The sequence below is a fragment of the Copadichromis virginalis genome, linkage group LG22 (assembly GCF_057382275.1).
Source record: "Copadichromis virginalis isolate Kocher_CV1m ecotype Utaka linkage group LG22, C_Virginalis_male_GT1.1, whole genome shotgun sequence".
Classification (NCBI taxonomy): domain Eukaryota; kingdom Metazoa; phylum Chordata; class Actinopteri; order Cichliformes; family Cichlidae; genus Copadichromis; species Copadichromis virginalis.
The window spans coordinates 21,905,994-21,919,021 of NC_140638.1; the positions used below are offsets into that span (position 1 = coordinate 21,905,994).

At 41.3% G+C, this 13,028-nt stretch overlaps 1 protein-coding gene across 1 annotated transcript; it reads left to right on the forward strand.

Annotated features, from left to right (window-relative positions):
• Positions 1-1,702: 1,702 nt before the first annotated feature.
• evx1 (even-skipped homeobox 1) lies at positions 1,703-4,137 on the forward strand. The gene is made up of 3 exons (XM_085446744.1): positions 1,703-2,066; positions 2,873-3,108; positions 3,610-4,137. Exons 1-3 carry the CDS (start codon positions 1,703-1,705, stop codon positions 4,135-4,137), a joined length of 1,128 nt encoding a protein of 375 aa, XP_085302870.1.
• The last annotated feature ends 8,891 nt before the right edge of the window (positions 4,138-13,028 follow it).

Below are 13,028 nucleotides of genomic sequence, written 5' to 3' on the forward strand. Positions count from 1 at the left end.
TGTCCCTCTCCTCTCTGTGAGACCACATGACACCGCCTATCTGTGACACACGATATGCATCCACATACATGCAGCCACACTCAGCCTCGCAGTTCGAAAATCGCACGTGTGGAGGCACCTCTGTTATAACCACCTGGATAAAGTAGCTCAGTGTGCTCAAAGAGCAATGTGATTAAGGAAGTCATCAACCTCAGCTCTTTAAAATGTTGCACTTGAAGGTACGTTGATGTTTGAATGTTGTCCCCAAGCTGTAATTGTTTTTAAGTTATAGCACGAATGCCTGATATTTTTGATAGCTGGGAGTTTAGAAACAGTCACACCAGTTTTTAATAAAACTTTATTTGCTGCAACTGTGTTAAATAAATGTTTTGGCCACGTTGGTGCAGTGAAGATGTCTTTACGCCTCAGAGGCAGAGTTCAAATGTGACCACTTCTAAACAGCAGCTACAAGCCCTGTGTGCAGCAGGTTTGCGCTCCCATTATCACCATTCATTGACTTTTTGCTGAAACACTGCACGTCTGGAGAACTGGAAAAACGACCACTGCCGATATAAGAATCCAAAGAACCCCATGACAGTGTCATGCTTTTGTTTGGATTTCTTTCATTTGGAACAGCAAATGCTTTGCACACATGATCATACAAATTAGCAATGCAAATCACGGTACCACATTTCATAACTTGTTTGGGCATAAAGAATAAAGAGAATGGTTTCGGTTCAACGTTTCCTTTTTTCATCTCTAATCGGCCTTTATCTAAACCCTGACCGCAAGACCTGACCTTTGGAGACTTTACTTGACTCCACTTAAGATGATGATAACAATCACAAGAGAGAGGGGAAAGTGACGGGGGAGGGAGGGGTGAATAAAATGTAAATACATAATGTAACTTAAATGACTGATATGAGTTTTACGAAATGACTCTGTGTTAATTAGTTATATTTGAGCAAAAGCAAAGCTGAACTTTATTTAATAAGTAGAAAAAAAACCCAAAATATTTGAGCATATTAACTGGCGTTAAAATGGCTCATTAGTAATTTAAATATACTGTAATACAATAAAATACAATAAAAAGCTAAGTCTTAAGCAAACATTATTTTACTACTACTACTACTACTACTAATAATAATAATAATAATAATAATAATAATAATAATAATAATAATAATAATAATAATAATAATAATAATGACTTAATGCATATTTCAATATTCCAACACCACAGATACATCACCATGTAAATCCTAAATATGCTGTTTCTTGTTTCTGCTGCCTCTTGTTGTGCCCTCTGACATCCCCCACCCCCATCTCGCCGTTGCCGTTGCTCCTTCTGTTTACCCACAGATTCAGTCAATGAGTGTCGTCATCAGGGGGGACCATCGTGAAGACTGGGTCATTAAGAATGACAGCTCTGAAGAAAGAGAGAGAGGGAGGGAGAGAGAGGGTAAATGGTGATCCCTCCCAGAGCTCCCACTCGGCACTCTGAAGCGGTCTTCTCTCAGGTTCAGACCGGATTGCATCCCCTCTTTTTTTTCCAGAAGCCTCTCCTTCTCTTTTAGGACGCAATCTCCCACCCACCGCCATCCCCGCTGCACGCACACACGCGCACACCCCTCCAACCTGAGATTCATCTCCTTGGTTTTGACGGTTCGCCTCGAAGACGAGGTTTGCTTGTTTTGTTTTTTTCTTTTAAGTCGTGCTTGTGATGGAAAGCAGAGAGGAGATGGTGATGCTGGCAGAGGGAGGTCAGCTTGGCAAGAGCGGCTCTAATTTGTCGGAAGCCATCGGGAGCCCCGTGCGAGAACCACCAGGCAAGCCGGGCCACAGAGGTTGTCTGAGTCCAGGAGCTGCACCCTATTCCCGCGACAGGAGCGATCTAGCGGCGGAGGATAGCGCACGGAGAAATATGAGCGCCGACGCAAGGCTGGTTGGCACGTCTACCTCCGGAGAGAGGCACCAGGCTGACCAACATCACAAAGACGGCAGCAGCTCAGACACAGAGTCGGACTTCTATGAGGAAATTGATGTCAGCTGCACGCCTGAAAGCATGGACTACCCAACAGCTAAAGGTAAGCTGTGTGGGTGCATGTTGGATTGTATGCTATTGCAATAAACATATTGGCACTGTAGGGTGGAACAGAAAATCGAATATTTATGCTCAATGAAACAGATCCAGGGTCTGCTTCAGGTTCAAACACTGCAGCTGCAGTCGGTGCTATACAGCTATTCTGTCAGCTGATCGGTGTGGCTGCAAACGCTGAGGTGACACCCACAGTGTAACCTGACATTTCCCTCACTGACTTTGACAACGAGTTACTCGTACTGCAAATGTGCTTATGGGCTACTTCACCAGGAAAAAATTGGAGATTCAAGAAAAAATTATGTCAATTGGTTTTGGCAGCTGTGAAGGTGCAAGCACCCACTGCTCAGTTTATTGTGAATATCATTCTGTGTGAAATCTTTATGAATAAACATTCATACATGAAACATTTGGAGTAGTAGACTAAACGAATGGTAAAGTAACAAACGAATGAAAACAATACAGTTTAAGTATTGATTATTTTCAACCAAGGGAAATTATTGTTCATATCAAATCAATATATCGTGGAAAATACCTTTAGAAAAAAATAATAGTAGTGGAAATTGCATCTTAATTTAAAAACTACACCAAATGAGAAGCTAAGCGAGCAGTCAGGATGTCTCTTATTTTTCTAAAAGTCAAACAAATAATGGAGTTAGCCTGCTAGTCTTCAAATGGCAGCGAATGAAATAAATAAAGCGTTTCGATTTGTTTTGGGTCCTGTTTAAATTGTAAATGTGTGCGTTTTACACCTGATTGTAATTAAAATATGCTTATTCTCTGTTTTTGGTTCAGGTCGAAATGGGGATTCTCCAAGCCACCCGAACGAGTGCGGTACTGAGCCGAGTAAGAATGTCCCGGGTCAGGGCTCTCTGTCTTACGCAGCAGATCAGATTCGCCGGTACCGAACAGCATTCACGCGAGAGCAGATAGCACGCCTGGAGAAGGAGTTTTACCGGGAAAACTATGTGTCCAGGCCGCGGAGATGCGAACTTGCGGCCGCTTTAAATCTACCCGAAACCACCATCAAAGTAAGATTTCATCTCAGGGAAGTGGGACTGAATTAGGCCTCTTGACCATCAATACGTACTCTGTGAGCTTGTGTTGATGTATATCAAATCCACGTCGAGTGCAAAATGGTCAGGCTTACGTAAATGACTGCCAGTGGTTTATTTGTGTATGGATAGAAATAATCTCATGGAAAATAATCTCATAGAGTAAAATCAAATTAGTCCATACAGGAAACAAAGCAAAAAAAAAAAAAAAAAGATTAAGAAGCAGGCACCGCGTTATGTAGCCACAGGTCATATTTATTTATTTACTTGGGTTGGTATTTTTTGATTGGATGCTAGTCAAATGTCACGCAGTCCACAATAAATAAATAAATAAATTACAGTAACAAGTTTCTCCAACCCAAATCCAAATATTGTCATGAGTAAAAAAGCCAAACATTATCTACGCATGTGCTTGTGTTGTTTCAGGTCACGGGGGGGATTGTGGTTAATATTTGATCCGCTGTGTCTCCTTCACAGGTGTGGTTTCAGAACCGCAGGATGAAAGACAAACGGCAGCGTCTGGCCATGACTTGGCCTCACCCCGCCGATCCGGCCTTCTACACCTACATGATGAGCCATGCGGCTGCCACGGGGAACCTGCCCTACCCCTTTCCATCGCACCTGCCGCTGCCCTACTACTCTCACCTGGGCGTCGGGGCTGGCTCAGCTCCTGCAGCCGCCCCTTTCTCAACCCCCCTGCGCTCTCTCGATAGTTTCCGGATGCTGTCTCATCCCTACCAGAGGCCCGAGCTCCTGTGCACCTTCAGACACCCTTCCTTGTACTCAGGTCCCACTCACGGCCTAGGTCCCGGAGGAACTCCGTGCTCCTGCTTGGCGTGTCACTCCAGTCAATCCAACGCCATCTCAACCAGGCCTTCCGGCTCGGACTTCGCTTGCTCCCCAACAAGCAGGACTGACGCGTTTGTCACTTTCACGCCTTCAGTGCTCAGCAAATCCTCATCTGTGACACTGGACCAGAGGGAAGAAGTGCCTCTGACCAGATAAAAAATAACTCTTGCTCCACATAAGCCTTTAACCACAAGCTTTTTAACCCTAACGTATTATATGATCAGGACTGAAACAGCATGAGGGGTGGGGTAGCCAGTATATAAACAGTGAAAGCCAGTTTATACTTGGGGAGAAGAGAAAGCTCTCCAGCTATAAGACGCGCAAAAGACCTGCTGTTATTGAAATATAATAATCCCATCGAAGATCCGGGGACATTGGGCTGAAATAAGACTGCGTAGACAGAAATTCAGATTTGATTTCTACAAGATTATTGTGACTGCTATGAGAGAGAGAGACGGGGAGAGATAAGCGGGGTGGTCCAGAGAAACGTTTAAATCTCCGTGATTGATGACGTTAAGGTCTTGATCATTATTTTATGCGTCCAAAAATCAGCCTACACGTATTGTTAGTTACGCGAGAATGATGCTTTCCATCTCTCTTTTTTAACAAGGGGATTTGTTAAAAGACTGCGGCCGTCTCATTATAGCTAGCTCTCCACACCGGGGCCCTCTCGACGGCCCGGGCCGAAATGTGCAGATGCTAGTAAAATTATTAAGTGATGTATATGTAAGACCGGGTGAATTTTGAGTGTTGAATTAATGATAATGCCAGGAAGGTTTCAGGCAAAAGGTAACAAGGCGCCGAGGGAACGGATTACCACAGCCGGCACGATCTGAAGAGGGGAGGGGAGAGAAAGATCAGAAAGAGGATGGAGAGAGGACAATCAAAAAAGAAAAAAAAAGAAATGAGCATTTTTAAGGCCACCCAACACTCTTTCTTTCTCTGTTTTCTCCCATGACCGTAAAAGAGACAGTGTGATTAAATAATGCCCACGGGCCTTCTTTAAAACCGTTTTTCGCTTTGCACTGTTACACCAGTTTAGCATTTGTGTGGGAATACGGAATAATGTGTGACTGATTTTTTTTCTTCGTTGTTTTACTATTATTATTATTTTATTATAAAACTTTATTTTTGGTTCGCTATTTTTTTTGTTTGTTTGTTTTTGTTTTTTTGTGTTATGACTGGGTTGTCCTTATCGTTTAATTTGCAAATAAATACTGTCAAAGCATCGAAGGCGTGCGGAGTGATCTATACGCGTATTTCGGATCCATTTAAATAGCCAATAACCAATATGTCACTTTAAACTCACGGCAATAGAATAAAACTGATTCAAGCAAATTTTTGTTGTTGTTGTTGTTTTTGCTTTTCTCCCGGTCATCTTCTTTGGTTTGGTTTCGTTCAGCTTCAAGCGTATTGAGGATCTTCTCCATTCACAATTGGTTCAGGTCCGCCAGTCCTACCGCCTCAATAATAACACTAATTTTGTTCTCAAGTGGTAGCTGTCAAAACACCAGAGTGCGCCCCCTCCTATTTCCTGATGGGACCGTTAGATTGACCGTGACAGTTAAGTGGTCCCCGGGCTCCGTTAACGCCACTCATATTTTTTTCTGCGACCACTTAATAGACGCGACAGAATTAGGTGTCTGCAGATATTGGAAATGCAAAGAGATCGATCATTCGGAGAGGAGCGCCAACAATCAGCGGGATCTTAATTGGCCGCATTTGACCGGGCCCGAGCAAATTAAAAGAGTTTTTGGAGCGTAATAGGATTGGCTAAGTGCTGCGGCCCGCGGAGAGACACACAAATCACCCTTTAAAGGGAGTTTTAGGTCGTGGATTAGAAGTCATTGCAGTGATGGGCGAGAAAGTGTGTGGTATTTCAATTGGGCCTCGAAGTAAAAAAAAACAAACAACAACAACAACAAACGAAAAACTGGCCAATTGCGTGCTTACATAATCGAACATGAAGATTTTCTTTATTTTATTTTTTAAAAAATGCTTCAAATTTAGGTGACATTCCTCGAACCTTTATTCTGATTATTCCGAAATATGAAGATTTTGGAATTTGAAATATATGAAATATGAAGATTCCTGCCAGTGAAGCCAGACACCAAGAAGAACAATTTAGTTACCAAATATGATTTTAGGTACAGTGTTTTTTGTTTTTGTTTTTATTAGACTTGTTCTAATCAAACTCTACTGCACCCACAAAAACGGCACCATTGAGTCCAACCCCGCCCCCCCCCCAACCCACCCTGCTCCCTCACGCGTTTGATTGATGGCCTTATTAACTGGAGTTCTTGTAAGTGTGACCGAGCTGATTAAAATGCATATGTTTGGAATAATACACCGTTTAAGCCTCCCGGGTCGAGGCGAAACCACAAGGCAGATTTATGTAAACTATCAGCCGGTGTCTTTAAGCCTGATGGGGACGCGGGTCACGCAAGAAAATTGCTTTAGTTTGTGCATAATAAAATCGCACCATAAAAATAAAGATGAACGGGGCGGACTAACGGAATATTCAGAAGGTGTAGTCGCTTTAAAAGGAAAGGGGAAATGGTTTCATGGTGGGTTCTTTTCTCTTTTTTTAACAGTCTGGGAAATTTGGAGCTGACTTTCAACAGGAGCAGCAGCACTACACGGCCATCTAAACCTCGAGTCACACTGTGCCAAAACGACGCATTAAAGTGAGGCAAATTACAACCACATTTACCCAGCCACACATATGGGCTCCCATCTCTTTGCCGGGGAAACTATACGGCTGAATCCTCAGTGGCCTAATCCGGCATCAACATGCCATTTAATCGCTGGAATATTTCGTGTGACTGAGCTTCAAGATATGATGGGCTCGTAGATTGCGCACATAACAGCAATTACATCAGCCTTATAAGATCCTATTAGTGCGAATTGGCACAGGTCTCCCCAGCTCCCACAACCAACACAAAGCATTTTGATAGGGGCGGTGTAGTGCAGCTGTCCACCGACAGCAAATTTAAAAAAAAAAAAAAAAAAAAAGGAGCTGTGGCTGCTGTTACCGCTGTTTAAATTGGATTACATCCTAATTTACAGACCCCTGTCGTAACGCAAGAGGCTGGCGGAGGCGTAGAAGGACCAATCACCAAGTAATGATGATGAATGAGAGATTAATGCGCATACAAGCAAGACAATTTGAGCCTTCATCTGTTTAAATAGGCTTCCAATATCATTTGGAAAACGGAGGTCACGTTAAATCAATCGGGGGACGCGTGAAAGTCATTTTCGGAGGCGTCTTTATCAACATTATTTACGGTGCACCGGAGACAGCTATGTGCAGCAAGAAAATGTGACGGCTGTTGCGTGTTTATGTGACAAAGAAGAGCAAGCAAGACAGAGCATGACGCATCCAGGCTATCAAAAGATGCACTTAAATCTTTATCGTTAGCTGTTCAAATTAAGTGGCGGCTACACCGTTTCTCAGGGCGTCTGCGCAAACCCAAGATAGAATCTGTCCCCTGAGCAATCCAGATAAACTGGGTTGGTTTTGTAGAGTGGTTCTTTGAAGCAATACAGAGCTCAATGTCATAATTTGGAAAGAATTGTGGCTCAGAGCACAACTCAACACAAGTTTACAGCCTTAACGACTCAAGAGATAACAAAAACTCTTATTATCCCTTGTAAATGTCTACTTCCTTAAATATATGATAACTGAAAGTCTTTCGTTTGGGCCCAAAACATCGCGAGTACTAAGCAGATCTTGGAAACCGGTTCAATTAATTCAAACAACAAGGAAAATCTTTTGCAGGCTTCTTATTGTGTTGCAAGCCGGATCAACTTTGTAACTGAAAAGTACCAACCAGCAGACCCATCTACCACAGGGGAGACAAAATATAACGGCAATTATAGTTGCTAAATGTTATCAGAGGCTTCTACACAACAGGTTTAGGCTATATTCAGTGCAAAAGGAATAAAAAATATACATAGGCTGCATCTGAAAATGACCTACTGTTACACGTCATCCAAACAGAAAAGGGATTATATTCGGATTCAGCACAGAACAAACAGTGTTTTAAATTACTGACACCAAACTTTGCAGCACATATCAAACATTATTTGTTAACCTTCCAGGGTTTCATCTATATGGCGAAATTTAAACAAAGGCATGTTGTGTTAAATACTCAAGAGTTACCAAAATTTACACTTAGGTCCATTGTGGTCGATAAAGATGCAATTTGTTTTAGCAGTGGATTTAAAATCACACAACCAAAATGTGATTGAAGCGCAAACTTCCAGTCTTAAGTCAAGACTCAAAGGTTTTGTTTTTTGTTTTTTTAACAAAACAGAAAATCTGGCATAACCGTTTAGAAATTACAGCAATTTTTATGCACAGCCTCGCATTTTCAGAGGTTTAAAAACAATTGGACAATTGATTGACAAGCAGTTTTATGGTCACGTGACCTCTCTTCTACTTTTTCGTTCAGACATACTATATGAAGTTGAGTCAAAGCGTTTACTTTATATTTACTTATAGCTTTTCACTGTCATTTTAAATATGCTGTCCAAAGAGGTGTCAGCCTAAGTGTGTAATGTTAGTGAAACGAGGATGTTATAGTTGTATGCACTGGGAAAACCCACCGAAAAGCCCAACTCTTCAAGAAAAGCACGGATCCTGCTAGCCTGTAATCTTCTGTGTGCAATGACAAGAAACATAATGATATAACAATGCTGACCCATGCAGCATGTTAAAGATGGTGACAACAAACGTGTGTCTTCTAACCAATTCTGTACATAAAATATGCCCTCTTGCAAAACACACACACAAACAAATGCTAAATTTAAGGACTAAAACAAAATAACTGAGCCATCATCTTTTTCTCCATCTGATCTACAGCTCTGAGTGTCTAAGGGATAGTCACTGATTATGACATTACATTGCACATGATTGGATGAATAGTGTCCACGAGGTACTGAACAGGCATATGGTGAAAATAAGAAGCAAAACTACAGTAAGAAGTCTACTGTAAGTTTTGAGTGCAGCAATCTATCCCTGAGGCAGAAGTACTGGGAAGACAAACCTGATGACAACGATTGGTGAGGTAAATTGTAAATATGTTGCTGAAAGGTTTCATTATCCACTGCATAGAGTATAAAAAAGGTTTAGAGTGGGTACAGGTTTGTCATCTTCTATTAAACAGCTGTTGTGGTGAACTCAGTCTCTTAGAGGTAACAATATTGGGATCCATGTTTCATTTTTATCATCATTAGAGCTTCTGGTTCTGGAAGGGTTTCAGACTGGGATGGAAGATACAAGGATGCCTTTGACTGTCCATTTAAAAAACGTCACTACAGCTGATTTACAACTGTATATACCCTTGAATCATGGAAATCACTGTTCCATAAGAAGGCTCAATGAATGCATTTTGGTCATAAAAACTGGACTTCCTGCAGTTTCTTACAGTTAAATGAGTCCAAACCAGAGGTCATGTTGTTTGGCCTTCCACTAAAGGTTAAAGGATAACATGGACTTTTTAACTCCTTTAATTAAAACACAAGTTAAGAACAGTGGGATAATCTTTGACACAAATTTGAAATTTCATAGACAAATAGATTAAGTGGTTAACAGCAGTGACTTCCAGCTCAGAACAATCTCCAGATGAAAAACAATAAATAAATAAAAATTAAGGTTCTGGAAAGGGTTATGCATGCCTCTGATATATCTAAATACTTTTGGAACGTGCTGTATACCACAGTTGGCTAGTCATCTCCTGCCTATTTCAAATTAGTCCAAAATGCTGCAGCCAGATTACTGACCAGGACAAAAAAAGAAAGCCCACATTACTCTAGCGTTAGCAGTTTTTCACTGCCTCCCTGTGGATTTGGATTAGAGGATCTGGTTAAAGTGACACTGCTTGTGTTTAGTCTTAAAGGGGTTTTGCATCTGCATATGTGGTAGATATGCTCCATCCATACCCTCTGAAGATCATTAAGGTCTGCTTCTCAATCAGTCCGCTTATTTCAAAAAAAGTTTGCGCCTTTGCTGTTGTTGCACTAAAGCTCTGGAATAACCTCCCAAATGACCTCAGACAAGGATCAAGTGTGACTGTTTCCAAACCTAAGCTGAGGACTTACCTCTCCAGTCAAACTGTTGGAAACTGTTGTTTTCGAGAACTGTGATTGGAGGGCTGGCTACAGTTGGGTTATTTCAAATTAAAACTGTGAATGTGTGTAGCGTCATTATTTCTTTAAAGAACCTGTTCCATTTTACTTTTGTGTAAAGGACTTTGGTTTTAAATGTGCTATAGGACTAGATTTTACTTACTTAAAATGCAGATTGTCAAAAGGTTTGAATTTTGGCTTGTTGCCGTTCACATAAGCTGCACCCATTCAGTAGTTTTGCATTTAATCTCAATGAAAAGAAAAATTATCTGCAGGATTCAGGCTATTACATTTTTCAAGATGTGGAGAAGCTAGAGTTGATTACATGTGGCAGAACTGTTTGGACAAAAAACATGAAGTATTGCAGTCTATATAAGAAAACTGTTTTGTATATATACAATGTACAAGGTACAGTAACAAAGAGTATGCAGGTGTTGTACGATACGCTCAGTGGTTTGGTTGTGTTAGCTAAGTGAATTGTTTTTCCACCCTTTATGTTTGTTTCTTCAGAACACAACCTGGCGATATTTATAATTCACTCCACAGGCAGTCCAGTCCGATCCAGGCACAAAAATGAATTGTGCTTTCTCTTTCTTTACTCTGCATCAATTGAGACAAAGCAGCAGAGACTGATGTTACTGCTGCAATAAATTTCACAAGGAAAACAGATTTACCCTTGATTGTAGACATGAGTGGACATGGTTAGTGTTTTGATAGAGGAACAGAAAAGTCTTTATAAGAGAAAAGTGGGAAAAAGATGTCTGAATTTCAATGCTGACCAGAGCACAAACAGTAAATATGAGGACAGAGAGAGCATGCACGAGAGCAGGAAATTTAAATAAATAAAGCCCACAAAAAATACTGTTTTACATTCAGTAGCTGTAATGAAGGCAGCAGCAGCACAACATCATCCAAAATCATCCAAATATCCAATTTTATTTGGTTTTACTTTCTATCTGCGGTGATTGATTCATTTTAGAATTCAGCCCCGTAGGGAAATCTGAACTACTGACGTAACCAGTAGATCATCTGCTCTTATTCCTGTCTTGTAGTGATTTGGATACTTAATGGAAAAGACTGAATCTGCTCTCTTTACAGAATTGCTGGCAGCCATATAAACTGAGGCATTTGTGTACTTTATACTAACGTAATATGAGAGATTTTTATCAAATCAAAAGTCTTTGCCTTTGGAGGGCACAATAAATGTTTGATAGAGTTGTGCAATGATAAAAAAAGGAAGGAAAAGCCAGGAAAAGCACTCTGCCTTGAAATAATTCTGTTACAAAGGTGCCGTCCCATCTTGATAAGTGTACTCAGCACGGTTTGTTTTCCCAGGCTGCACCCAGTTTACATCCTGTCATGTGTAGTCTAGTGTCCTCCTGCACTGATCCATAAGAAAATCCTTTTTTTTGCTGACAGAAATCATGACTCCTTACTTTTTTAATAACACTTCCTATGCACTGATGGTGGAAAAAAATTGCTGTATTTGTCTACGTGTTTATGGGCCACCTGTGCAGAGAAAGGTGTATTTTCTTCAGACATAAAAATCGAATATACGACCTGTTCATAAACAGGTAATAATAATAATAAACTTGTTGTACACACACTCATGACCTGGAGTGTTTTTGTGTGTTTGTGTGTTTGTCTTTCTTTACACCACAGGCCTAGTTAGAAATGCAGAAAATACTGAAGACCTACTCCACAACTCCTCTGATGCAGATTACAATTCTCTCTTCAAGTCCAAGTAATAGCCACATAATGGCCAAGTGTCATTTTATTGATGGTGCTGGTAGAAGCACTAGGGTCTCCCAGGAGCCCCACTGTGACGATGATTATCAGCTTATTAAATTTCTTTTGATTGTTCGGCTTCTTTCCCCATGAGATCTTTGTGTTTTGTGGAGCCGCTCACAGAGTGCACCGCATTGTGCAATATTGTTTAAAATGATTTAATAAGCACTTTGTTTTACGATGGAGTGTTATTATTTTACGAGCCTCTCGGCAGCCAATAGCTTTGCACATCAGTCCAACTCTCTCCGCACCTCGCATTATTTTACTGCACGCTGGCTGCTTTACTGCTCGGCAGTGGCGGTGACTAAAGGCGACAGGAAAAGTTGTTCCCCCTCTTTCCCAGAGAAACGAACCAACTCCAGTGACAGGGATAAGGGGAAAGAGTGTTCCCACAGTCGCACTGGGCTTGGATCACTCAAAATGGTTAACTTAGTCTCTTACAGTGGGAATGTTGTGCAGCTGAGGATCATATGATGTTTTGTGCATAATAAGAACAATATATATCAGTGTGATGTTGGCCTCCATGGATGCTGTTGCGCAGTAGGTACACAGTGTGCCTGCTTGTGAGTGCCTGTCACTTGGTGTGTGTGCCTGTGATAGAGTATCTCATTGCTGCAGTGATGTATCCTCATTATGCCCCTGTCCCATGACCGTCACACCCAGTCTACTGGGTCTCTCATGGGTGGGGGGGGTGATTGGGAAATCTGGGCTTCCCCTTCTGTCCACGTCGCCATCTCCCAATCCTCTGACCTTCTGACTCAACACACGAAAACCCCAAACCTACACTGACTGTGAAGTGCTGAGTCGTGCTGTCCTCTCACTGCTGCTGCTGACCTGTGGTTTGCTGATGTCAACTCAACTTAAAAAGGTTCGCTTCTGAAAGTGCTGCAGGCTATAGACTCAAGTGTAATGACATCAAAATAATGATAAAATTACTGGGCAGACTTCACTCTTTTAACATACAGCCATCAAATGGATATTTAGGAGACATTATTATAAGATTTCTTTTTTATATTTGTTGTAAAATGAGACAGCGCAAAATCAAAACTTAATCTGAAGACAGACCAACCAACCAGCTTTTTACACTAACATTAGGTTTGCTATTTAGCTACACCGTATGGACAAAA